Raw genomic sequence first — 23244 nt, 5'->3', positions numbered from 1 at the left:
TTTATGGAGAAGGAGACGCAGGAGGGGGCGCAGGCCGAGTTCCGCTCGGTGTCTGTCACCAGGCCTCTCGGACACCCCGGGCTCATCCCCACGGTCCTCAAGCGGGCGGCAGTTGCCTCCAGAGGCCCCGCTTCCCTCCTCCACGATTCCAGTGAGGTCTGGCGACTCGGGGCCTCTCTGGGGGTGAGATGGCCACATCTGCTGGGACCTCATTTTCAGGGGAACAGGACCAAGCCATTTTTGCAGAGGAAACAGCGGACGCTCACAGCTGCTCTGCGTGTAGCAGGCTTCCGCGTGACAGGCAGCGGGCAGTCCCGAGCATGGGCTCTGGCGTGCTCGGTGCCGTCAGCGGCAGGTCCGGCGGAGAGATTTCACACAGGCACTCATGACGAACCTGTGTCCCCCAAGATGAGCAATGCTCTGCCATGGGCGGCGTTCGTGGAGCTGTATCTTGTGAACGACGGCAATCAGGAGAGAGAACTTGCAGACATCGCGTGCTTCTGATTTGGTGGCGAGGGTGTGCGCTGGGACAGCACTCGCCTGAGGACAGTGTGCGCGGCACAGCCGTGGCTCTGTGACTCTTTCTGTCCTCTTAGCTAATTGTGCCTGCTGACCTTCACTGACAGACCAGCCCTGCTTCCCAGCTCTGACTCGGGAGGGCTAGACTGTGCCGAGGTGTTAGTGTCGGGGAACAGGTGGCAAGAGCTGTCCCATCGCAGAACCCCAGCCACCGACCTGTGCAGAAGGCTCCCACTGCAGCCAGCAGCCTCCGTCAGGCTGAGAGACGAGATTGGAGAGACACAGAGAGAGAGATGTGTATACATTGGGGCACAGACACACACGCAGACACACTGAGACACAGCCAGCCACACATGGAGACATACAACCAGCCACACACATGGAGACACGCAGACACACTGAGACACACACAGACACACTGAGACACGCAGACACACGTGGAGACACACAGACACACTGAGACACACACAGACACACTGAGACATGCAGACACACGTGGAGACATACAGACACACTGAGACACAGCCAGCCACACACATGGAGACACACTGAGACACACAGACACACTGAGACACAGAGACACACTGAGGCAGACACACAGACACACTTGGAGACACACTGAGACACAGCCAGCCACACATGGAGACATACAACCAGCCACACACACGGAGACATGCAGACACACTGAGACACACACAAACACACTGAGACATGCAGACACACGTGGAGACACACAGACACACTGAGACACACACAAACACACTGAGACACACAGACACACGTGGAGACACACAGACACACACTGACACACAGACACACACTGACACACAAACAGACACTGAGACAGACACACACACACACAGACTTTGTGCAGCCTCTCTGCTGCCGGTGCCCGTGGGCAGGTTCCTGAGTGGGGGGGGGGAGCCCTGCAGGCCCAGTGACAGCTTCATTTTGTTTCCTGCTCCATTCTCCACACGCCTGTGCCGTGGGTTGCCTGCCTTGTCCTCCTCCGTCCACACCCGGGCGCTGCAGTGTGTTCCAGCCCCACGGCTGTGTGGGGAGGTGGAGGGTGCTCTCTGAAGACCGAGCCTGACTCCCAGCCACGGAAACAGGACCGGGCCGTGCGCTCTGCCCTCATTTTGTGCTCTGATTCGTGCATGACTGAGCTGCTGTCCTCAGGGCTCCCACTCTGAGTACGACTTTTCCCCTGCCATTTTTGTGCATATCTTTTAATCCCATGTGATTTGCTTCTTAAGATTTATGAGTTTTATATGTTCATCGTGAATCGTGCCCTTTCTCAGAGTAAGATTTTTAAATCCCGTTTAATGCCCTTGATCTTGACTGTGGCCATGCGGTGGCCGTGCCTGCTTTAGCTGGTGTTTGCCGACATGCAGCTCCAGCGTTCTCCTTTCATGTCGGAGCGGAAGCAGATTAGGGGGCTCCTACGCATCCTGTTGCTATCGCTCTCTGAAAGTGTCTCTTGGGACTTGAAGAGTCCTCAAAGTCGTGCCATTGCACCAGGCCGACTGACCTGTTGTTTGTACCAAGTTCTGCTTTCCTTCTGCTGTTTCGGTTCCACGCCATCTTCCACGCGATCTTCCACGCTTTCGTGCTGGTTTTTCTTGTTGCAGCGTGGGTCGCGTTTCCTCTGACGTTTCTCCTTGATGTTTGCAGTTACACCAGGGCTTCCCTTCCAGGTCTGGAAAACAATCTGTTTGCACTGGCATCTCCCCGCCGACAGGAGCAGCTGACACCCAGCAGGGCTTCGCTGTCGTTAGATGAAGTACAGCAGCCACCGCACAGGGCTGGGAGTGCTCCTCCCACACCCAAGCTAGAGATGAGAAAACCGAGTCCCACGGGGGTGAGGTGAGGAACTCCGGAGCCTGCCCGGGCTCTGCCGCCGGAAGGCAAGTGTGCAGCCACCGAGTCCCACAGGGGTGAGGCAAGGAACTCCGGAGCCTGCCCGGACTCTGCCGCCGGAAGGCGAGTGTGCAGCCTCCGAGTCACACAGGGGTGAGGCGAGGAACTCCGGAGCCTGCCCAGGCTCTGCCGCCGGAAGGCGAGTGTGCAGCCACCGAGTCACACAGCGAGTGTGCAGCCACCGAGTCACACAGGGGTGAGGCGAGGAACTCCGGAGCCTGCCTGGGCTCTGCCGCCGGAAGGCAAGTGTGCAGCCACCGAGTCACACAGGGGTGAGGTGAGGAACTCCCGGAGCCTGCCCGGGCTCTGCCGCTGGAAGGCGAGTGTGCAGTGGATGCGCCTGCCTGTGGCCACTTGCTCTGCTGCTCTCGCATTTCCAAGAATTAAGTGATCCTGCCAGGTCTACGAAAGACAAACGTCCCTCTGTCCCTGGGTTCCTCCCTTGTCCGTGTGTTTCCCATTTGTGATGCCATCAGTATTTGGTAATGTGTACTTTATCCCTCGGTTAGTTTTCATGTCTGCATGGTGCAGCAGCTGTGTTTCTCATGGTCACTGAGACGGAGCCTGTGGGCCTGGTCTGTGGTGCTCTCCTGACCAGGGGCAGCTGGTGTGCGGGGTTCTGTGCTCCTGGGCTCTGGCCTGAGCTGGCACGAGCGACGTCCGGCTGTGTACGGGCTCACTGGCACTGGACTGCGATCCTCGCTGCTTTGCAGCTCTGAGCCCTAAGCGCTCCCCTTCCCAGCGTCCACGTCGTGGGAGAAGTAGGAGCCAAGATGAGTTTTTTTTTTTTTTTAAAGGTTTACTTTATTTGCGAGGCAGAGAAGGAGAAACAGATCTTCTGTTCGCTGGTTCGCTTCACGCATGGCTGCAGCTGCCAGGGCTGGGCCAAGCTGACTCCAGGAGCCGGGAGCTTCTTCCAGGTCTCCCACGTGGGTGCAGGGGCCCAAGGGCTGGGGCCATCTTCCACTGCCTTCCCAGTCCATAGCAGGGAGCTGGATCTGAAACGGCACAGCTGGGACTCTAGCCGGTGCTCATATGGGTGCTGGCGCCGCAGATGGTGGCGTAACCCACTGCCCCACAGCAGCAGCCCCGAGAGTGAGTTTCTGGAAAGAGCTGTTGTGTGTAGGTCCAGGCGCAGTGGGCTCGGTCACTCTCCCTCTGCCCTTACACTTCTGTGTTTGGATGGAGGGATGGTGGCTTACACACACACACACACACACACACACTCTTTGTGTAGGGACAAGCTCTCACACACACGTACACACTTTAAAAATCTAAATGGAAGCGCCAAGCCCATTCTGCTGAACAAGGAGCAGTGGCGCTGGATGGAGACTGACGACGAGACACACGGACCCGGCTTTACCCAGATCCAGGCCGCTCCTCCCCGAAAAAGGGTGCAGAGTCGACACCGCCCAGCACGCACGGGACGAGTTTGGTCACGGCTTTGGGACCCCCAGACACGACTTCCTTGGATCCAGTGTCGTCACCAGGGGATTGTGTGGTCTTGAGAGATGAGGCTACGTAGGCCTGGGCCGCTGCAGCCTAGGGAGGCCGTCAGCCCTGGGTTTCCGAAGCTCTCACACTTAGCAGATAGGGCAGCTCCGGTGTGTGTGTGTGTGTGTGTGTGTGTGTGTGTGTGTGCACGTGTACAAGAGCACGTGCAGTCCCCTGTCTGCTCGGCGGTAGGAGCCCCTCCATACCTGGTACTCATCACTTAATTCCCAACCGTGATAATGAAGTATGAAGACTGGTTAGCGCCGCGGCCCTGGCTGATTTCCATTTGTTCTGACTTTGGGAGAGACCTGCTCACTGTTCCTCTGCACTCAAAGCCCCGCCTCCTCGGAGTCTCACAGGCAGCCTCCTTCTAAGGCCGAGTCGAGTTTACTGCTCACCTTGGCGTGAATAAGGGCCTGCCGAGGCGTCCACATCCTGACTGCCGGAGCCGTGAGGATGCACAGGTGGTTTCTGGGACAGGGAGACCACCTGGGCACTCACAGAGCCCCTTGAAAGTGCAGGGCTGCCGCCAGAGGGTCCAGCTGCGGAGGGGCGGGACACGTGGTGATGCCGTGGGCGCAGAGGCCGACGTGATGCAGGCTCTGGCTGTGACGGCAGAGGGGGAGTCCCCAAGCCAAGGAATGCTGGCGGCCTGAGAGGCTGCGAGAGGCATGGCTTGTGCCGCCAAGCCTGCAGGCTGGAAGGCAGTCAGTCTGAGCTCTCACAGTCTGCCGGCTTTCTGATAATTGCCTGTGGCAGTAGCGGAAAACCAACACACTGGGGGGGCGGGGGAGGAAGAAAGAGGCAGAACCTTGGCTGCGCCTCCCGCGGGAGGCCGAGAGGGGATGCTCACCGAGACAGGTGCTTTAACGTGGGGGCTGACTGGGGCTGGTGAGGGTCATGAGGTGACTGGGATGCGCCAGGCGGGGATGCCGTGCGGAGGGGTCCCGGATCCTGGGTCAGACTTGGTTCATTCTGCTGAAAAGTTGGGACGCGCGAAGTCCACCTGTGACTCGTCCCTTCCTGGGTAAGTTTCTGGGAGTAGTGAGGTGACACTGATGGTGGCCGGGAACAAAGAAGTCACGCTCAGCACGCAGGAGGCGTGTGGGCAGATGGGTGTGGTCCTCCGTGGCAGGTGAGAGTGACTCGGGGTCCCAGTGTCCGGTGCCCCTGAGTCCAGAAGAAAGGCCGTGGAGTCACCTGGTGGTCTCTTTCCTTTGCATGTTTTTCCCTGTGCACCTCAGATGTCCCAGGACAATACACGTACAACCTGGTCCAGTCTGTGCAATTCTGGGATGTTTAGTTTTGTTACAAGTTTGATAGGATCTCACTGGGCAAAGACTGGTGTCGGGGCTGGTCCCTTCTGGAGGCTGGGGGGTAGACCCACTTCCTGCCTTTCCTGCTCCCGAGGCCACCGGCCTGGCTTGCCCTGGGGCCCCGCTGGCTGCCTGAGTCCTCCGTGTGCTGCGTCTCTGGGTCTCTGCAGCCAGGACAGAGTCTGCGCTAATCACCTGTGAGGGCTGGGCCCGTGGGTCACGCGGGCCACCTCCCATCTCAGGCTGACCTTGATCTTGAACTTGTGTGTGTGTGAACTTGCACTGTGCGAGGGAGCACAGAGCCAGGCTCTGGGTTCTGCCCAGCGCGTTGGAGCTCACCCGTCCCCCCGTGAACACTGGCACTGCCTGCTGGGGACATGACTCCTTTTATCGTGACGTATTCATGACTATCTTATAAATATCTTTGTAAGATTCCTAAAGATTCCTATGGGGCTCTTTGGTTTGTTGTGCAGCTTGTTATTTGTCAAGAAACAAGACGAGTGCTTTTTCCTTGGCCCAGGGAGGCCCTCCCTGCTGGTGGTGGGATCTTTTGCTCTTAGATGGGAAGGCAATTCGTGCCCTGACGTCCGGGGCGATGACTTTTGGTGCTGAAGGCACCGTGAGCACGCAGGGCAGTGGGCAGCCTTGGCCTCCTCGTGGCTAGTCCTGGTGCCTTGGTCAGTGAGTCGCTTCAGAGGACTCGCAGGTGTGTCACCGGCTGTCCTGTCCTGTCTGTGCGTTACCTGCAGTCCTGCAGGTATTGGGAACGATGCTTGGTCCTAGCCGGTCATCCGGTCATCCGTCAGCTTAGCAAGCCCCGGGGCAGCCGCTGCCCGCCTCCCTCCTGTGTGCTCCCTGGCCTGGGGTGCTCTGTCTTCCGGGTGACAGGGCTGGGGTCCTACCCTCGGGCATTCAGTGCCACCTGAAAACAGCCCCCAGCCTCCGCGCCGTCCAGGTGGAAGGGCCACACGTGCCAGTGACTCCGGGCCCGCGGATGCTGGGCGGATTAGGTGCACAGAAACCCTCGTCCACGAGGAGCCCGCCGACGTCAGCGGCTCCTGTTTGTTGCTGCCTGTGTTACCGAACCCGTGAAAACCGTGCTGCCTGCTCTGTCCCTGCTCCAGACTCACCTTGACCTGCTGGAAAGAAGCGTCGACCGGAGGCAGGTCTACTTCCGGCGGGAGGTCCTCTGCCACACGCTGGGCGGGAACCCGTGTCCCCTGGTGACCATCACCGCCATGCCCGCGTCCAACAGCCCTGACCACCTGGAGCAGTTCCGTGAGTAAACTCTTCTTCAAAGCTGCCGCCGCAGGGGTGCCCTGAGGCCTGGGAGAGCTGCGTGCTTTCTGATTGGAGCTCCTGACGGGCTGGGCGTGTCTGTGTTTGTGGGACAGCCTGCACTCCTCCTGACGGGCTGGGCGTGTCTGTGTTTGTGGGACAGCCCCCACTCCTCCTGATGGGCTGGGCGTGTCTGTATTTGTGGGACAGCCTGCACTCCTCCTGACGGGCTGGGCGTGTCTGTGTTTGTGGGACAGCCCCCACTCCTCCTGATGGGCTGGGGCGTGTCTGTGTGTGTGGGACAGCCTGCACTCCTCCTGACGGACTGGGCGTGTCTGTGTTTGTGGGACGGCCTCCACTCCTCCTGATGGGCTGGGCGTGTCTGTGTTTGTGGGACAGCCCCCATTCCTCCTGATGGGCTGGGGTGTGTCTGTGTTTGTGGGACAGCCTGCACTCCTCCTGACGGGCTGGGGCGTGTTGTCTGTGTTTGTGGGATGGGCTGAGGCGTGTCTGTGTTTGTGGGACAGACCCCACTCCTCCTGATGGGACGCAGAGGGAGGCGAGGGCTGCTGTCACAGCACACAGAGGGACCGAGAGCTGGCTGCAACAGAGAGCTGTTCCCAGCGACACAGTCGGGACACTGGCTCGCACTTCCACCTCTGGTCAGGGAGCTCACACACTCAGACACAGCACACGTGCAGACACACAGACACACAGATGCACACGCACAGACACAGAAATGCAGGAGACACCCATACACAGATGCACAGACACACAAGAGAGACACAGAACCTCAGAGAACACACACAGACAGGAGACACTCACAGACATGCACAGATACACAGAGACATAGAGACACAGACACAAAGACACAGGAGAGACACAGAGAAAGCACACACAGAGACACAGAGACACAGAAAGCATACAGACAAGAGACACTCACAGACATGCACAAATACACGGACACAGAGACACAGAAAGCATACAGACAAGAGACACTCACAGACATGCACAGATACACGGACACAGAGACACACAGAGACACAGGAGAGACACATAGAAAGCGAGCACACACAGACACAAGACACACACAGATACAGAGACACAGATACACAGAGATACAGACACACACAGAGATACTAGAAGCAGACACAACACAGACACACAGAGACAAAGGAGACACATACAGATGCATACACACACAGACAGGGACACACACAAACACAGAGACACAGAAGACACATACAGACATGCAAGGGTGCACACACACGGGAGATACACACACACAGACGGGGACAGAGACACACACATGCCTTCTGACATTGGGGTTCTGAGCATGAGTGGGACCCACCTGTCCCGAGTGCAGTCTGACAGTGGCTCTGCTGCAGTCACAGATGGAGCTTTGGCAAGAAGCCCCGTGCAGGGTGAGGGGCACTGTCCACACAGACACGTTTGGAGAGGAGTAGAATCCAGCTGCCTTGTCCCCCGCAGACCCAGCCGTACCCGGCGACGCGCCAGCTGTGTCCCGGACCGGTGGGTACGAAGCGCAGTTTCTCCACCGCGCGGCTTCTGGCAGCGGGCACTGAACAACTCGCGTCATAAACAGCCAGTGGTCCCGTCTGAAATAACGAGGCCCTAGAGCGCTTTTCTGAATACTAGGGGATTTTCCGAAGATTCCCTCGGTGTGTTTCCCACGTCACTCAGGGCAATTTCTGTGACTGTCACAGGTGGGCGGGACCCGGGGCCTGGGGACAGCAAATCCTTCCTGGGCCAGCGCACTGAATGACCGCATGCTGCGTGAGTCCAAGTTCTGTCTCCAGGGAAGAGGTGGGCAGAATCCCGGCGTGCAGCTGGGACCCCGAGGGGCTGTGTGTTGCGTTTTGCCAACACCGCTGCTTCTGTTGGTGTTGTCACCTGAGATCATTCGGGGAAATTGCTTAAAAAAAGGTGTGGGGGAGGCAGGCAGCGCGAGGACTCCTGGTGCCCTGCCGGATCAGCCCGGCTTCCGCAGGCTCCTTGATCAGCTATCGAATGTGGACCTCGTGCAGCACTGGCTTTTCTCTCTTGCACACACGCTGTCCTGCCAGTTGCTCACTTGAAGAGGCGTCGTGGGCGGGAGAGGGGGCTCCCGGGTGCTAGAGGGTGCTCACCACAGTCAAGGCCTCGGCTGTCGAGGGAAGCCGAGCTGCGCTAGGGCCGTCTGTGTGGTCCTGGGGCCCAGACCATCGCACACCTGCCTCCCCACCCCCTGGAAGGCAGCGTGGCTCGTCCACTGCTCTTCCATCACCACCCTGCAGTTCTTCCGTCAGCGTTGAACGCGGGGCCTGCTCACGGTGCATACGGGCCCGGGAGTGCTCGGGGGCGGGCGGGAGCCCTTTGCTGCTCCGCCCTTGTGCACGGGCAGCTGCTGCCGGCCTTCCTGCCACGAGTCCTGCCAGTGTGGGCGAGGAGCTGGCTGGAGACCCATCCCTAGGCTTCTTTCCAGAGGCCCCTGGCTCACAGGTCACTGAGCGGGGCTCGGGAAGTCCAGTCCTGTGCCGTGGTGGTGCTGGTGTCCAGCCTCGGTGTCTGGTTAGGAGGGCGACGTGCAGCAAGTGTGCCGGTGCCACTATGCGGCAGCTGCATCCTGGTTCCTACCTTCTTGTCCCCGTCCTGTGTCCTCGGCTGTCAGGAATCCTCCCAGCGGTTAAAACAACTGGTGTGGAATCGGCCACACGTCAGTATATTTCTCTGTGCCTGCTCTCAGTGAAGGGTATTCCTCTCCTGGCTGGGGCGGGGGTGGGGGCAGTGTCTAACTCTGGTTCGGTACCTGTCGCCCAGTTCCCTGTACTGACCATCTCCTGCGGCCTCTGGCAGTCACTGTTCCGTGTTCAGACCGAGGCTTTTCTCGCTTCTTCGTATGAGGGAGGATATGTGGTGTGTGTCCGTGTGTGGTCTGTTTCACGGAACATGATAGCCTCCAGTTTTAGCCATTTGCTACAAATGCCAGGATTGCATGGTTACGTGGCTGAGTAATATGTCCCGGTATGTATGTATGCGCGCGCGCACACACACACACACACACACGTTTCATCTGACGATGGACAACTTGACTCCGTATCTTGGCTGTTGTGAACAGTGGTACAGCAAGCATGGTGGAGCAGGTATGTCACTGACAGTTATTTCGTGTCTTTTGGGTATACACCCAGCAGTGGGATTGATGGATCATATGGCAGTTCCGTTTCTACTTTTCTGCGCTATTTACATTCCCACCAACAGTATATAAGATTCTTCTTTCTCCCATCCTCATTAGCATATGTCACTCTCCTTTTTGATAACAGCCATTCTGATAGGGGTGAGCTGATGTCCGTTGTGGTTTTGATTTCCCTGGTGGCCAGTGATAGGAGGCACTTTTCTCGTGCAGTTTTGGTCATTTGTATTTCTTCTTTTGAGAAATACCTGTTCAGGCCCCTTCCGGTTTCTGCACTGCATTGGTTGTTTTTCTGCTGTTGAGTTTTTCTGATGCATTCTGGATTTTAATCTTTTGTCAGCTAAGTAGTTTGCAGATATCTTCTCCCGTCCTGTGGCTCTCCCTTCACTGCGTTCTTTCCTTTGCTGTGCAGAAGCCTCTGAGTCTGGTAGACTCCCACTTGTCTGGTTTGGATTTCCTTGCCTGTACTTTTGGGGAGTTACCTAGTGAATCACTGCCTACTGCAATGTCTCCCCGTGCTTCCCCTGTGTTTTCTTCCAGTAGTTTCATAGTTTCAGGTCTTACGTTGTGGTGTTTGATGGATCTTGAGTTGATTTTTGTATATGGTAAGAGGCAGGGATCTAATTTCAGTTTTCTACTTATGTCGTTTTGTTATCGGTTCTAACAGCTTTTTGGTGGAAAGGTGAGGTTTTCCACATGCAAAATCAGATCGGCAGCAAATACTGTAACTTCTTTTTCTGTTTCAATGCACTTCTTTCTCTTCCCTTACTGCTCTAATACTTCTGATACTACGTTGCAAAAGCGAGGTGAAGCTGGACCTCCCTGCCATGTTCCAGATTGGAGGGAAGATGCTGTCCCTCGCTCTGGGTTGTCTTACACAGCCTTCTGCATTTTGAGGTATGTTCCCTCTGTCATTTCTTGACTGTTTTTCATGAAGCAGTGTTGACTCTTACCCTCTGCCTTCCAAATACATGAAATAAAATTTTAAAAATTCGCACAGCAAACTGTGATGGTGACACGCACACATGCATTGCTGTGTGTCTAAAAGGGAAAACCATAACCACACCCTCTACCCTCCCGCGTGCGCTTACTCATGCTGTAGGTCGTAAAGAAAACACTTCACTGCCCATGAGCCCCCGAATGAGGCGTATTGATGTAGGAAGATAAAACAGCAAATGAAGCAGTGGCCAAGCTCCTCCTGCCTCCAGCCTCCCAGCCGGGGAGCTTACATGGTCTTACCCGCTTCCTCCATGCGTGCGGGACAGTCTATGCCCTGGGCTGCCGGCTGCCGGCTTCCTGGTTCACAGCCACCGCCCCCTGCTCCGGAGCTGCTTGGGCACTGGAAGGCTTGTCACGAGTCTTATTTTAGAAATCCAAGAATGTAGCGCATTCTCTGGGCCCCGGGGGCTCCCCGCTGCAGGATGGCTCCCGGGGGTTTGGTCTCCAGTCCTGATCCTGGAGCTCCTCCGGGGGGGTTATTGATTCCTTTGGTTTTTCTGGGCTCCAGAGAGTCTCCGAGAAGCATTTATTGCATTCGGTTTATTTTTCAAAAGCACTTTGTTTAAAGAGCATTATTTTCCTGGAAACGTTCGTCTTACTTTTTGGATGGACGTCTGTTTAGCACAGTTGCCACCAGACCTGCTGGCTGCCCGCTCTGTCTCCACTGCGGGAAGTGAGGGCGATGCTCTCCTCACAGACCTCCTGAGAGGAGCCTGCCCACAGCGTGGGCCCGGAGCCCCAGCCACAAGCTCACTGTGCTCAAGGCCAGGACCCTCCCGGCCTCGGCTGTGGACCGTGAGCACGCACAGCCTCTGGAAAATTGTCCTTGGAGCCATCTGGGATGAGAGATAGGTGATAAAAGGGATGGAGGCAGGGAGAGAGTGTGGCGTAGCACCCAGGGTGTGGTGGTGGTGATGGAGGGTGGACTGGCTACTAGGATGGGTGGGCCCTTCCTGCCTGGGGAGAGTCAGGACGGGGGAGCCAGGGGCATTGCGGTTGGCACCACAGAGTGCCGGTGGGGTGGGGAAGCCGAGTCCAAGGGAGCAGGCAAAGGCACCCACAGAGGCCGTCTCGGGAGCTGGCCTGGGGACAGCCGTGTAGGAAGTTCCCTCCGGGAAGCTGTTCCCAGTGGAGCCTGAGATGTTCCGGGGGTGATCTGGGGTCGTTGCACTCAGCCTGGGGGAGCCGTGAGCTGTGCATGAGCAGGCGCTGGGTGTGCAGGCGCTGAGTACTTCCAGTCGAGAGCTGACGTTGTCTTCACTTGGCGCACTCCTCAGGAAGGGGTGTGTGTCTAGTGCGTGTGTGTCTAGTGCGTGTGTAGTATTGTAGGTTCTTTTAATTCAAAACAGCCAATTATGTTACCGGTTTGCTTATTAATAATTCAAAATTAATAAGCTGTGTGGGTTCATGCCTCATATTCAGAGAAAAATTCTGAATACTGGCACAAACAGACTAGGCAGCAGGGTAAGTTTTTCTTTTTTTTTTTCTTTTTTTTTGACAGGCAGAGTGGACAGTGAGAGAGAGAGACAGAGAGAAAGGTCTTCCTTTTGCCGTTGGTTCACCCTCCAATGGCTGCCGCGGCCGACGTGCTGCGGCCGGCACACCGTGCTGATCCGAAGGCAGGAGCCAGGAGCCAGGTGCTTCTCCTGGTCTCCCATGGGGTGCAGGGCCCAAGCACTTGGGCCATCCTCCACTGCCCTCCCTGGCCACAGCAGAGAGCTGGCCTGGAAGAGGGGCAACCAGGACAGAATCTGGCGCCCCGACTGGGACTAGAACCAGGTGTGCTGGCACCGCAAGGCAGAGGATTAGCCTAGTGAGCTGCGGCGCCGGCCCAGGGTAAGTTTTTAAGCTTTTTCTTCAGTGAGAGAAATGCAGAGGAGAGCAAGGGCCCTGTCTGAGAAGGGAGGGAAGTCTGGGTTCACAGTGAGCGCCAGGAGCCACGTGGAGGAGCACACATGCCTGGGAGCGGGGTGGGTGGCGGCCTGGACCGAAGGCGCCGGGGCAGCAAGGGTCCGCACTGGTGAACAGGCAAAAGGGCCCGGCCCACCGTGTTCAGGCCTTTAATCCACTTCCAAAGAGGAGTGGTTAATTAGCCTGATTGGCAGGTGGGCACACAGGGGTGGTCGGGTAGGAGCTGAGATCACACGGGGGCGTGGTGAAGGCGTGGACTTCCAGCTCACCACCCTTCTCCTATATGCCTGCCTCTAGCAGTATGTGCGTAGTGTGTGTGCAGTGTGGTGGTAGGTGTGCGCCGTGTGGTGTGTGCAGTGTGGTGGTAGGTGTGCGCCGTGTGGTGTGTGCAGTGTGGTGTGTGCAGCGTCTGTGTGGTGTGTGCAGTGTGGTGTGTGCAGTGTGGTGTGTGCAGTGTGCGCCGTGTGCAGCGTCTGTGTGGCGTGTGCAGTGTGGTGTGTGCAGTGTGGTATGTGCAGCGTCTGTGTGGCGTGTGCAGTGTGGTGTGTGCAGTGTGGTGTGTGCAGTGTGGTGTGTGCAGTGTGGCGTGTGCAGTGTGCGTGTGTGTGGCATCTGTGTGGCGTGTGCAGTGTGGCGTGTGCAGTGTGCGTGTGTGCAGCATCTGTGTGGCGTGTGCAGTGTGGTGTGTGCAGTGTGTGTGTGTACAGTGTGTGCCACATGCAGCGTCTGTGTGGTGTGTGCAGTGTGTGTGTGTGCAGCGTCTGTGTGGCATGTGCAGTGTGGTGTGTGCAGTGTGGTGTGTGCAGTGTGGCGTGTGCAGTGTGGTGTGTGCAGTGTGGTGTGTGCAGTGTCTGTGTGGTGTGTGCAGCGTCTGTGTGGCGTGTGCAGTGTGGTGTGTGCAGTGTGCGTGTGTGCAGCGTCTGTGTGGTGTGTGCAGTGTGGTGTGTGCAGTGTGGTGTGTGGCGTGTGCAGTGTGGTGTGTGCAGTGTGGTGTGTGCAGTGTGGTGTGTGCAGTGTGGCATGTGCAGTGTGCGTGTGTGTGGCGTGTGCAGTGTGATGTGTGCAGTGTGCGTGTGTGCAGCGTCTGTGTGGTGTGTGCAGTGTGGCGTGTGCAGTGTGCGTGTGTGCAGTGTGCGTGTGTGCAGCGTCTGTGTGGCGTGGGCAGTGTGGTGTGTGCAGTGTGCGCCGTGTGCAGCGTCTGCGTGGCGTGGGCTCTTCCTCCCGACCCCGTGCTCCTTGCCCCATTTTGCCGACTGCAACTCTGAAGGCGGCCAGCCCAGGCCCAGCCCAGGACCATGGGCAGTCAGTGCCCTGGAGGAACGGGCCCTGCCCCATGCAGGCTACACACAGCGGGACCCCCGGCTCACTTCCCCCTTCTCTCTGCGTCGCCCCGCGGCTTTGGGGTGCAGATCTCCGCTTCAGCCCTGAGAAAAGAAAGCTGTCCCCTTCCGGTCGGGGTTCCTCAGGTGCTGGCCGGGAGGAGTGGAGTGTGGGGAGTGTGGGGAGAGCCGTCATCTCCTCAGATGCTCTGCCTCTACGGAGAACCGTCCCGCCTGGCTCGTGGACGGGAGAGGAGCTTGAACAGCCGGGCTGGCTGGGAGGGACGGCTCTGCTGTCCACAGCCAGAGACCCTGCAGGAGGCGCTCGGTAGAGCCCGGGAGCAGAGTGTGACCTTTCTGTGTCTGGGAGGTGGGCCTGCTCCCCGCCAGCCCCTGGGGCGCTGATACGGTGCTTTCCTGGGGAGCTGGGAGGCGGGCAGGGAGTGGCTGCCTTTGCAGACTAGAATACTTTCTCCTTTTCTTTCCTTAAAAACCTACTTACAAAAGCAGTGTTCTGTTCAGCCTGCCATTATGCTAAAAGCTTTTCCTAGGAAGACAATAGCTGTTCTCTGAAGAGAGATTTACAGGGGGTCCCCAGGGTGTAACGAGCTACCGCAGGCACCTGGGAGGGTTGGGAGTTGTCACTTGTAAGTGGTTTTAAATTAGAATGGAGTGGAAAAATACACAGTTACAGGATTCCCCCTTTGGCTTCTTTGCAAATCATTTTCCATCCTCTCTGGCCTCTGCCTCTTCTGAGACACCTGATGGGGCAGGAAGAGTGGAGATTTCTGTTGGGGACACCTCAGGTGACAATAGTGGCCGAGGGAAGCGGAGGGAAAAGCCTGTCTCTCCTGAAGTTTCTTGTTTTACCTCCCAGGGGCACGTGGGGGATCTCGGAGCTGAGGAGCATGGATGTCCACGAAGACCTTGATTCCTCCGCTGCTTAGCCGGGACCTGGGAACCCGGGCAGGTTGCGGCAGAGACGCGCCTGCTTCAGTCCCTGTGTCCTGGCTAAACCGTTTCTGTTTGTCTTTTCAACGTGCTCCTTCGGACACACATTAGAGGAAGGAAACGGGCTCCCAGAGCACAGGTCTCCTCGGTGTGGACGGCTTTAATAACAGGAGCTGCAGGGAGAACCTGAACCGTGCCTGCTTCTCCCAGGCCTGCCCATTTCGTGGGCGCCCGGGCTGGGAACCATGGCAGGTGTTCTGGATGCCAAGGTCAGGACTGCTTCCCCCTGTCATTACTCCCAAGCTATGGGGAGTGTGTCGTGTAGACAGCTGGTTAAGACACAGTGGGTTACACTACAACTGGGGGCTGAGCAAAGTTTGGGGAGGCGGCGAGGAGAGAGGAATTAGGCACGTGGTGAAATCGGGGAGCCCACAGCCCCAGTCGCCTCTAGCAGCCTCACGTCGACATAGCTTTGCTCTCAAAGAAACCTCCGTTGGGAATGAAAACCTTTGCAGAACAATTTGAATCTTCGTGAGGGTACATGAAGCGGAGTGTATGTGAAACGCATGCCAACCGTCTTAATGTGTCCTTGTCGTTCTGTCATCAGTCCTTTCGCACAAGGTGACTCAAGCGTTGTCACTCGGTACAGACCCTCAGAACCCTGTGATGGCAGAGCTCTGGCCCCCCTTTGGCCTGGTCACTCCAGCAGGTGGGAAGCTGAAAGCTTTTCCTCTGAAGCTGGACGGATGGGGACGATGGAGAGCTTTGTCCCAGGGGCGTCTGGTTTACCACGGTTGGCTCCTGATTCTTTGACTCCGCAGGGGCGCAGGAGCGATTGCCCTCCGAAGAGTCCGTACTTGGAGACTTGGGTTTGGGTCTCTGGGCCGGAGCTGTGTGGTCAGATGCTGCCTCCGGATGCCAGGCAGCTGGGCAGTGCACACAGCTCCTGCAGCCACGCAGCCGTGATGACCTGTGCGGTGTGCCAGCGCTCTGTGGACACTGAGTTTGCTTTTCCCTGCACCCCGTCATCGCTTCCCTCAAGTGCATGAGACATTAACGTGTTGTTACGGGGGGGGTTTGTGGGAGGTGGTGTGTTCCAGTTGTAGGCCAGCCTGTTCTGAGCTGTGTACGGTGGTGTTGGCTCAGCCGTAGGTTAGACGTGTATGAGAAAGGTTCATGTGATGATTGCTTTTAACTTATGATTTATGGCTTTATGAGGATGTAAGTTGATTGGGATTGGTACTTTATTTTCTGCCCTGTCTTGTAATCATTTTCCTGTTACAAAGCTTCACATAATATTATTTTGTCCTCCTGGTAGCCTTGTGAGTTAAGCACGATGATTATTGCACCTATTGTACGGACGATAAAACTGAGGCTGAGAGCAATGTCAGTGGTGTGCGTCTCCTACAGGCAGTGACGTGGAGACAGCTCCTTTCCAAGGAGGAAAACAGCAAGTGAAGGGCAGGAGGCGTGGGGAGTGGGGTCCCAGGGCTGAGGGCTGTGGATTGACGTGGGGCAGAAGATGAGGTGGGCAGGGGAAGTTGGCTCAGATGTGAATGACTTTGCTCATGCGCGGGGTTTCCCTCAGAGGCACTGACGGGCTCACAGGCTGTTACGGAAAGTGGAGGGTCAGCATGGCAAGGTCAGATTCACTGTGGGTGGTCATTTGTTCACGTCTAATTTTTCTCAGTGTTCTCCTGGGGTCCTTTGTATTTCTGTGGAATCAGTTTTAATGTCTCATTTCACTTATAATTGTCTCTGTTTTCTTAGTCTAGCTAAAGACTTATCCATTTTGTTTGTATTTTTGCAAAATTAATACTTAGTTTCATTGATCCAGAAGTCCTTGGTGGGCCATCCTGTGATCCACAGGCGGGCTCCTTCTGCAGTCCTGGGCGGGAACCTGGTGCCTGGGTCAGCAGGTGCCTTGGTCTAGAGCTTGGTTTCGCCAGGAAAACCTGAAGCTAGGGTCTGCCAGGGTGGGTCTGGGGCCCGGGTCGGCAGGGGTCATGGTCCCCTCAAGTGGACCTGTTGACTGTTACTCAGCAGGTGGCCTGGAGGCTGGGCTTGCAAGGACTGACCCAGGGTACGAGTCTACCCTTGGTCCATGGAGCACGGAGCCGCGGGGCCCAGGCTGGAGCCTGGCGGGCGTTTGTGTTTGCTTCTTCTCACACCTGAGAGTGCGTTAAATTGGGCCAGCAATAATCCCTCACCGTGTGTGCTGGGAACTCATCCGGATTTGAGGATTTGCTTCTGGGTCTACATTCCTAGGGGAAATTTGAGATAAAACGCTGGGCTTACTCGCCCCTTGCGTGAACTGAGAGTGAAGACCTCCGGGGTCTCAGCTTTGCGCACAGCTGTCCTGCTGGACAGCTGCCGAGGGTGGGCCTCAGCTTCCTCTCTGCTTCCCTGAGTCTCTGTGGCCTCAAAGCAGGACCGCGAGGTCCCCAGGGCTCAGGTGAGGCCCTCAGGAGGAGCGGTGATGCCTGTCTTCCCAGGCTCCTGGGCGTCACTTTACTTTTGACAGCTACCGATTTATTCTTTCAGGCTAGTTTAGCATGGCAACAACAAAGAGTTTTGGAAAAAGATTTTAGCAGTTTTGTTGTTTGTTTTGGAGGGTTGTTCAGGGTATTTAGTCTATAATTCTTGGGGAAACGGCGGTCCCAGGCCCCTTGGTCCCTCCACTGTATCCGCGGCTCCTTTCCATTAGGAAAACGAAAGCGGTGTTCTGTTGTGGACTACAATGGATAATGTGAGAGTAAAAGTTTGCTTATAATTTGAAATGGTATATCTGCTGTTCTGTGTTTAGAAATGACATTATTCTTGCTGAAAAGAATTCCTTTTCTTTTATGATCCTTTGGCTAATTTTTCTCCCTAGCCGACAGTAAGATTTTAGTGGAGAAATATTTTGGAATCTCTGAATTACAATTCCAACCAAGCACTGGCTTTGCTCGAGGGCTTTCTGTCTGTCTGCCTTGACAGCAGGGATGTCAGCGGCAGGGTGCGTTCTTTCCGTGTAAGGTGACTGATTTGCCCAGAGGTGCCCCCTCTGTCTGATGTCACTCACCTGTGTCCAGCATCAACGCCAGGAAGCTCAAAAAGCTGGCGATGTCACCCCCATGGTTTCTGCTGCACGGGGATTGCTCGGGGCGCCTCCGGCTGTGCCCCCGGCTGTGCCCCCGGCTGTGCCCCCGGCTTGTTCCGCTGCTGCTGGTTGAGATGCGGGAGGTCTGAGGACGGGGTCGCCAGCCTGCAGGGCCATGTCCTGTGTGTGACTGGGCTGTGACTGACTCTTGGCGGGCTGATGGCTGTCAGAAAGCCAGGACCCGCTGATGCAGGGGAACCTGGGGATGGCCCTGGCCATTTTTCCAGAGTGAGTGCTCATGGCCACTGGGGCTCTTCATCTCCTCTGGAGGTGAGTGATGGGTGACGCTGGCAGCTGGCACTGTCTCTCCCGGTGACGAAATGCACAGGACACATGGCTGCCGCCTCCCCATTCTCTCCTTGAAAGCAGGGAGTGGACTTGGTGCAGAAAGACTGGAGGGAACACTACGGCAGCTTCTGGCTTGGCCATGGATTTCTTCTGCCGTTCTCCCAAAGGCAGGCATGGGAAGGAAGAAATCCGTGAACGTGAGCCCCTGTAGGCTGTGGCTGGAGCTCCCCCCGCCCCACTGACTCCGGTTGAAAGAGAGATTCCGGAAGGCAGGTTAGGAGCTGAGTCACTGGGCCAATTAGCCGGCCCAGATGAATCATCGGAGTGCTTGTTGGTGGCCACCTGGGTAATGATGGAGAGCAGCAGCTCTCCCTCGGGCTGGTGCGGGCAGCAGGTGACTACACAAGCGCGGGGAGTCGGTGCTGCCCCAGGGCCTCGTGCAGCTGGCGTCCTGTGGCTCACTGAGCTCTGCCCCAGGTGCCAGCTGTGGAGTCTGACATTGTGGAATCTTACAGAGCGAGGCCGTCGTTGGCATGTGGTGATGCCCAGAGCGTTTGGAAGAGGCTGTCACGAAACTGACAGGGTGAAGCCCTAATTGGAAAGACCAGCAGGGCTCCCTGCACCCCAGATGCCAAGACAGAGCTGTCACTGTCCCCTCAGGCAGGACCACTGGGCTGGAACACTGACTGAGCAAAAAACATTTTGTTCTCTGTTCAACATAAATAACTCCCATCATTAGCAGTGTGACAAGTGAAAGGAGGACCTGCATGTCAACAGACGAGGATTTATGCGTTATTGGAAAAGCCGAATGGTTCAGAAAACTTTTGACTTCTGGGAGATTCTGGGGGAACCTTCGAGAACAAAGTGGTTTGCTTTTCTGGTTTTCACTTGAAGTTTGCTTCGAGGCCTGGGGAGCACTTGCGGCTGGGCAAGGGGTGGGGCCACCTGGATCTGAGTCCTGGTTCTTCCCAGTTTTGCGGGCTTTGTAGTTCTCTGAGGCTCGGTTTTCGGTCTTTACCACGGAGGATTACAGGGGACTGTCGTCTTTGTCTGGGCGTACAAAGTAGCCTTGTTTATGAGATTCGGAATGCTCTGGAAAAACAAGGAATTCCTGCATCCCAGATTGCACTCTGGGCACACTTCAGGCAAACCCCATTTATTCCTTGTGATGGAGAAGAAATGTCGCCAGATGGCATGCAGTTTCTGAAGTTGTTACGGAAAGCAAGACTCCTTATCTTAATTTCTTTTCAATCAATAACAATTCCTAATTCACGAGGAAGAGAAAAGAAGAAGAAATTGTTCCCTGTTGAAGGAAGCTGTGATGTAATGATTTGGTGGGCAGCTTACACAGTTTAATTAAGCACTTGGATTAAATCAATATGTATCCAACAGTTCAGCCCAGCAATCAGCGTAATCTCATTAAATGTTCAGGCCCCAATAATTGATTAATAATGCATTATCATTTATGAATTATTGACTTCAAGTTATTATAATTGTGCCTGCTTTGTTCATCGCACCTGCTGTCACATGTTAATTACAAAATGCTCAAGTACTTTTCTTAGAATAACTGTGGAGATAAAGCTGATGGGGTTTTTAATGAAGCAAGATTATCTTTAGTTCAGAGCTGGTCAGACCCTGTATTGTTAATTAGGAGGAGCAGGCATTTAGCTTCTTTAAGAACTGAAGCTCAAGAGATTCAAAGGTTTAGTCGGAGGCCAGCACACCTCCAGGTAAGGGAGCCTCGATGCTAAATGATGCGGATGGTGTCAGGCCATCAGCCTTCAACTCCCCGCTCTCGGTGGACTCTTCTGTTGATGCTGTCAAGCGAGACCGAGCCCCAGCCTGTAGGTGTGGGGTCTCACCTGAGAGGGGGGACGCGTTCATCATCAGTCCTGGGGAGGAAGCAGTTCCTTAAAGACCAAACGGAATCTGCACTATCAAAGATGGTCCTTGGGCCTTTGAGGAGAAACAACTCTGGAATGCCCAGCGTCAGGGAGATGCCATCAGTCTGCCTCCAGTGGACTTTCCCGCTGAGACTGTATCCAGGAGTTGTCCGTAGAGAAGACCCTATTATGTGCCACTGAGCCAGCCACTGTCCCCTGTCCTGGGGCACAGAGTGCATCCATCCTTGCAGTGTGGATGAGTCTAGGGACCTTTGGGGATTATTGCTGGAGCGTGGGACCTCTCCTGGGTGTGTGCCATTTGGGGAGATGGCATATTTTTTTTTTAAGATTTATTTTATTGATTTGAAAGAGTTATGAAGAGAGGCAGAGCTGGAGGGAGAGAGGTCTTCCATCCGCTGGTTCGCTCCTTAAATGACTGCAATGGCCAGAGCTGCACCAATCCAAAGCCAGGAGCTAGGAGCCTCCCAGGAGTCTCCCACGTGGGTGCAGGGGCCCAAGGACTTGAGTCGTCTTCCACTGCTTTCCCAGGTCATAGCAGAGAGATGGATTGGAAGTGGAGCAGCCGGGACTTGAACAGGTGCCCATATGGGAGGCCAGCGCTGCAGACGGGAGCCATAACCCGCTACTCCACAGCGCCGGCCCGAGATGGCGTATCTTACAGGCACCTGTGGGTGAAGAGGAGAAACCCTACCCGAGGCAGGTTAGACCCCCTGCAGGTTACTCACCTCCCTGGGTTTCATTTCATTTTTTTTCTGCCTTGTAGCCTCAGGCTGGTCGCTCAATGCCAGAGGAGCAAAGGACAGGAGCTGACAGAGGGGAGGGTGGTGTTCCCAAGGCCGGCCAGCCTCTGACCTCACGTGGAGTCTCGTCGGATGCCAAGGGGAGGGTGAGAAGTGAGAACTTCTCCGTGGCGACTCCTCACTGCCCACAGCTGTCGGTGGGGACCTGGTCTTGGCTTCGTGGCAGGCACAAGCAGCGCATTTGGCTCTTAGCGCTGGAGTGGCGCTTCCGTGAGAGGGAGGGGGGCTTTGCTGGCAGCTGGCTCCCCTGAGCCGTGACCTCTCCAAGGGAAAGCACCCTTGATCCCAAGCACTGAGCTCAGAAACCAGCGGGTAAGAGGTGAGATCCGGTTTTCGGCACCTTCACTTCTTTCTGTGAGTTCCGTTATGCGTCCCAGGGAAGATGGCGTCTTGACAGGGGTGGAAAGTGTGGGTTTATCATCAGATGTGGTTTGGAATCTTGAATTTCCTTTGTGGAACTCGGGGAGTGATTTAAACTCGAGCTTCAAGTTCCTCGTTTGCAAAATGGGGATATTACACCCCGGTAAGTTGTGGTGAGGCTGACGAGACAAGGCGTATTTTCCTGCCAGGGTGCGGCGTGTGGGAAGATACTCACATTCTCCCTCTCCCCGCTCTTTGTTGCAGGTGGAAGCCGCCCATCATCTAGGGTGCTGCTTTATCACAGAGGTTAGCTCGCAGCCTTTGGAACAGATGGGCCCTGGGTGGGATCCAAGTGGGTGGACGAACTCCCCACATTTAAAGTCAAGAGATACAGCCCCAGAAAGAGTTTTGAAGTCACTTTGCCCTCACATTTGGGCTTTCCCATGCAGCAGCCGGGTAGACTTGTATACATGCTGACTGTTAGGCAGTGCTCCTGTTCTTCATCTCTAAACCCACACCAGTAGCGTTTTCTCTTACGACAATGGTGAAGTTAGCATTTGAACACATAAACCCCAGCGCCAGGCACACGTCAGTCTCTGTCTCCCTCTCACTCCTTTCCTGTGAGCGTTCTGTAGTTAGAACCTGCCTCCCGTGTGGCTTTGCTTTAGGGAGAGTATAGCCTTTTCTTGTAAAATTAGACAATGCCAATGAACAGGAAGTAACACGTAATAAAAAGCATTCTGTCTCAGCCTAAAGCTCCCAGAGGGGAAACCCTTATTTGTGTTGAATACGCCGAGCTACAGGTACCTGTCAGCAGAGATTAAAGCCTCCTCTTACTCATTTTGGCCAAATGAATGCAGGTGCACCTAATTTCAGCCTGGGCAGTGGGTCTCCTCCTCTCCTGGTCTGGGCAGTGGGTCTCCTCCTTTCCTGGCCTGGGCAGTCGTCTCCTCCTCTCCTGGCCTGGTGCTTTACACCCGGCTCATCTACCAAGGACGGCCCGTGAGACTGCCTGGAGCTCCCATTTATTAGTGCAAAGAGCAGAGGAAATCAGAGGCGTCCTGAGACTACTACAGACGTTGGAGGCGACCTCTTAATAGATTCAACTGCTGTTCCTGAGCTGAAATAAATCCCAGCTCATCTCGGAGTGAAGGGCTCCTCCAGGGACCGCAGATAATTGCCAAGGACTTTATTTGCGTTGTGCTTGATTCATTTGCTTGGATTCTCCCTCTCTTCACACACAGATGATATTGTAGAGCCACTCCCACCATGCTCCGCGGGTATAGGCAGACTGTTGGCTGTGGGCTTGGAGGGAGTGGGTTCTGGAGCTGGACTGCCCTGGTTCCCACAGCAGCCGTCCCTTGGAGGCCTGTGTGCCTCCCTCCTCCTCTAGAGGCAGCAGAGGTCACTTCCTAACTGACCTTCACCTGTGACACTGGGCGTGCTTTCCTAGCGGGAGGGAGCAGGCCACGGGGTCTGGGGAGGAAACACCACGTTTGTCAGTGTTTCCCGACTCGTGTCTTTCTGAAGTGTGCTGATAGTCCCAGTGTGAGTTGGACTCCGTGAACCCCGATTGGGTCAAGGCACTGTGCATCCTCCTCCCTGGTCTCAGGTGGGTACTTGGTCCTGGTTCTCCTCCCTGGTTTCAGGTGGGTACTTGGTACTAGATCTGTATGTTCAGTTTGGTACTTGCTCCTGGTTCTCCTCCCTGGTCTCAGGTGGGTACCTGGTACTAGTCTTCTCCCTGGTCTCAGGTGGGTACTTGGTTCTGGTTCTCCTCCGTGGTCTCAGTTGGGTACTTGGCACTAGTTCTGTGTGATCAGGTGGGTACTTGCTCCTGGTTCTCATCCCTG

General features: G+C 55.9%; 1 protein-coding gene across 4 annotated transcripts in view; it reads left to right on the top strand.

The window, feature by feature from the left end:
* AGBL1 (AGBL carboxypeptidase 1) overlaps nucleotides 1-23244 on the top strand; it is a 635239-nt gene that overhangs the window by 149180 nt on the left and 462815 nt on the right. For all 4 annotated transcript variants that reach the window (XM_089311047.1, XM_089311048.1, XM_089311050.1 and 1 more), the window contains exon 17: nucleotides 6374-6527. In XM_089311047.1, coding sequence (XP_089167173.1) covers nucleotides 6374-6527 — 154 coding nt within the window. The remainder of the gene's footprint in view (nucleotides 1-6373; nucleotides 6528-23244) is intronic.

This window comes from Oryctolagus cuniculus, chromosome 12 (genome assembly GCF_051225735.1).
Source record: "Oryctolagus cuniculus isolate XC-2025 breed Fujian yellow rabbit chromosome 12, ASM5122573v1, whole genome shotgun sequence".
NCBI classification, from domain to species: Eukaryota; Metazoa; Chordata; class Mammalia; order Lagomorpha; family Leporidae; genus Oryctolagus; species Oryctolagus cuniculus.
The sequence above is the reverse complement of the archived record's forward strand: the minus strand, read 5'-3'. Positions and strand labels throughout refer to the sequence as shown.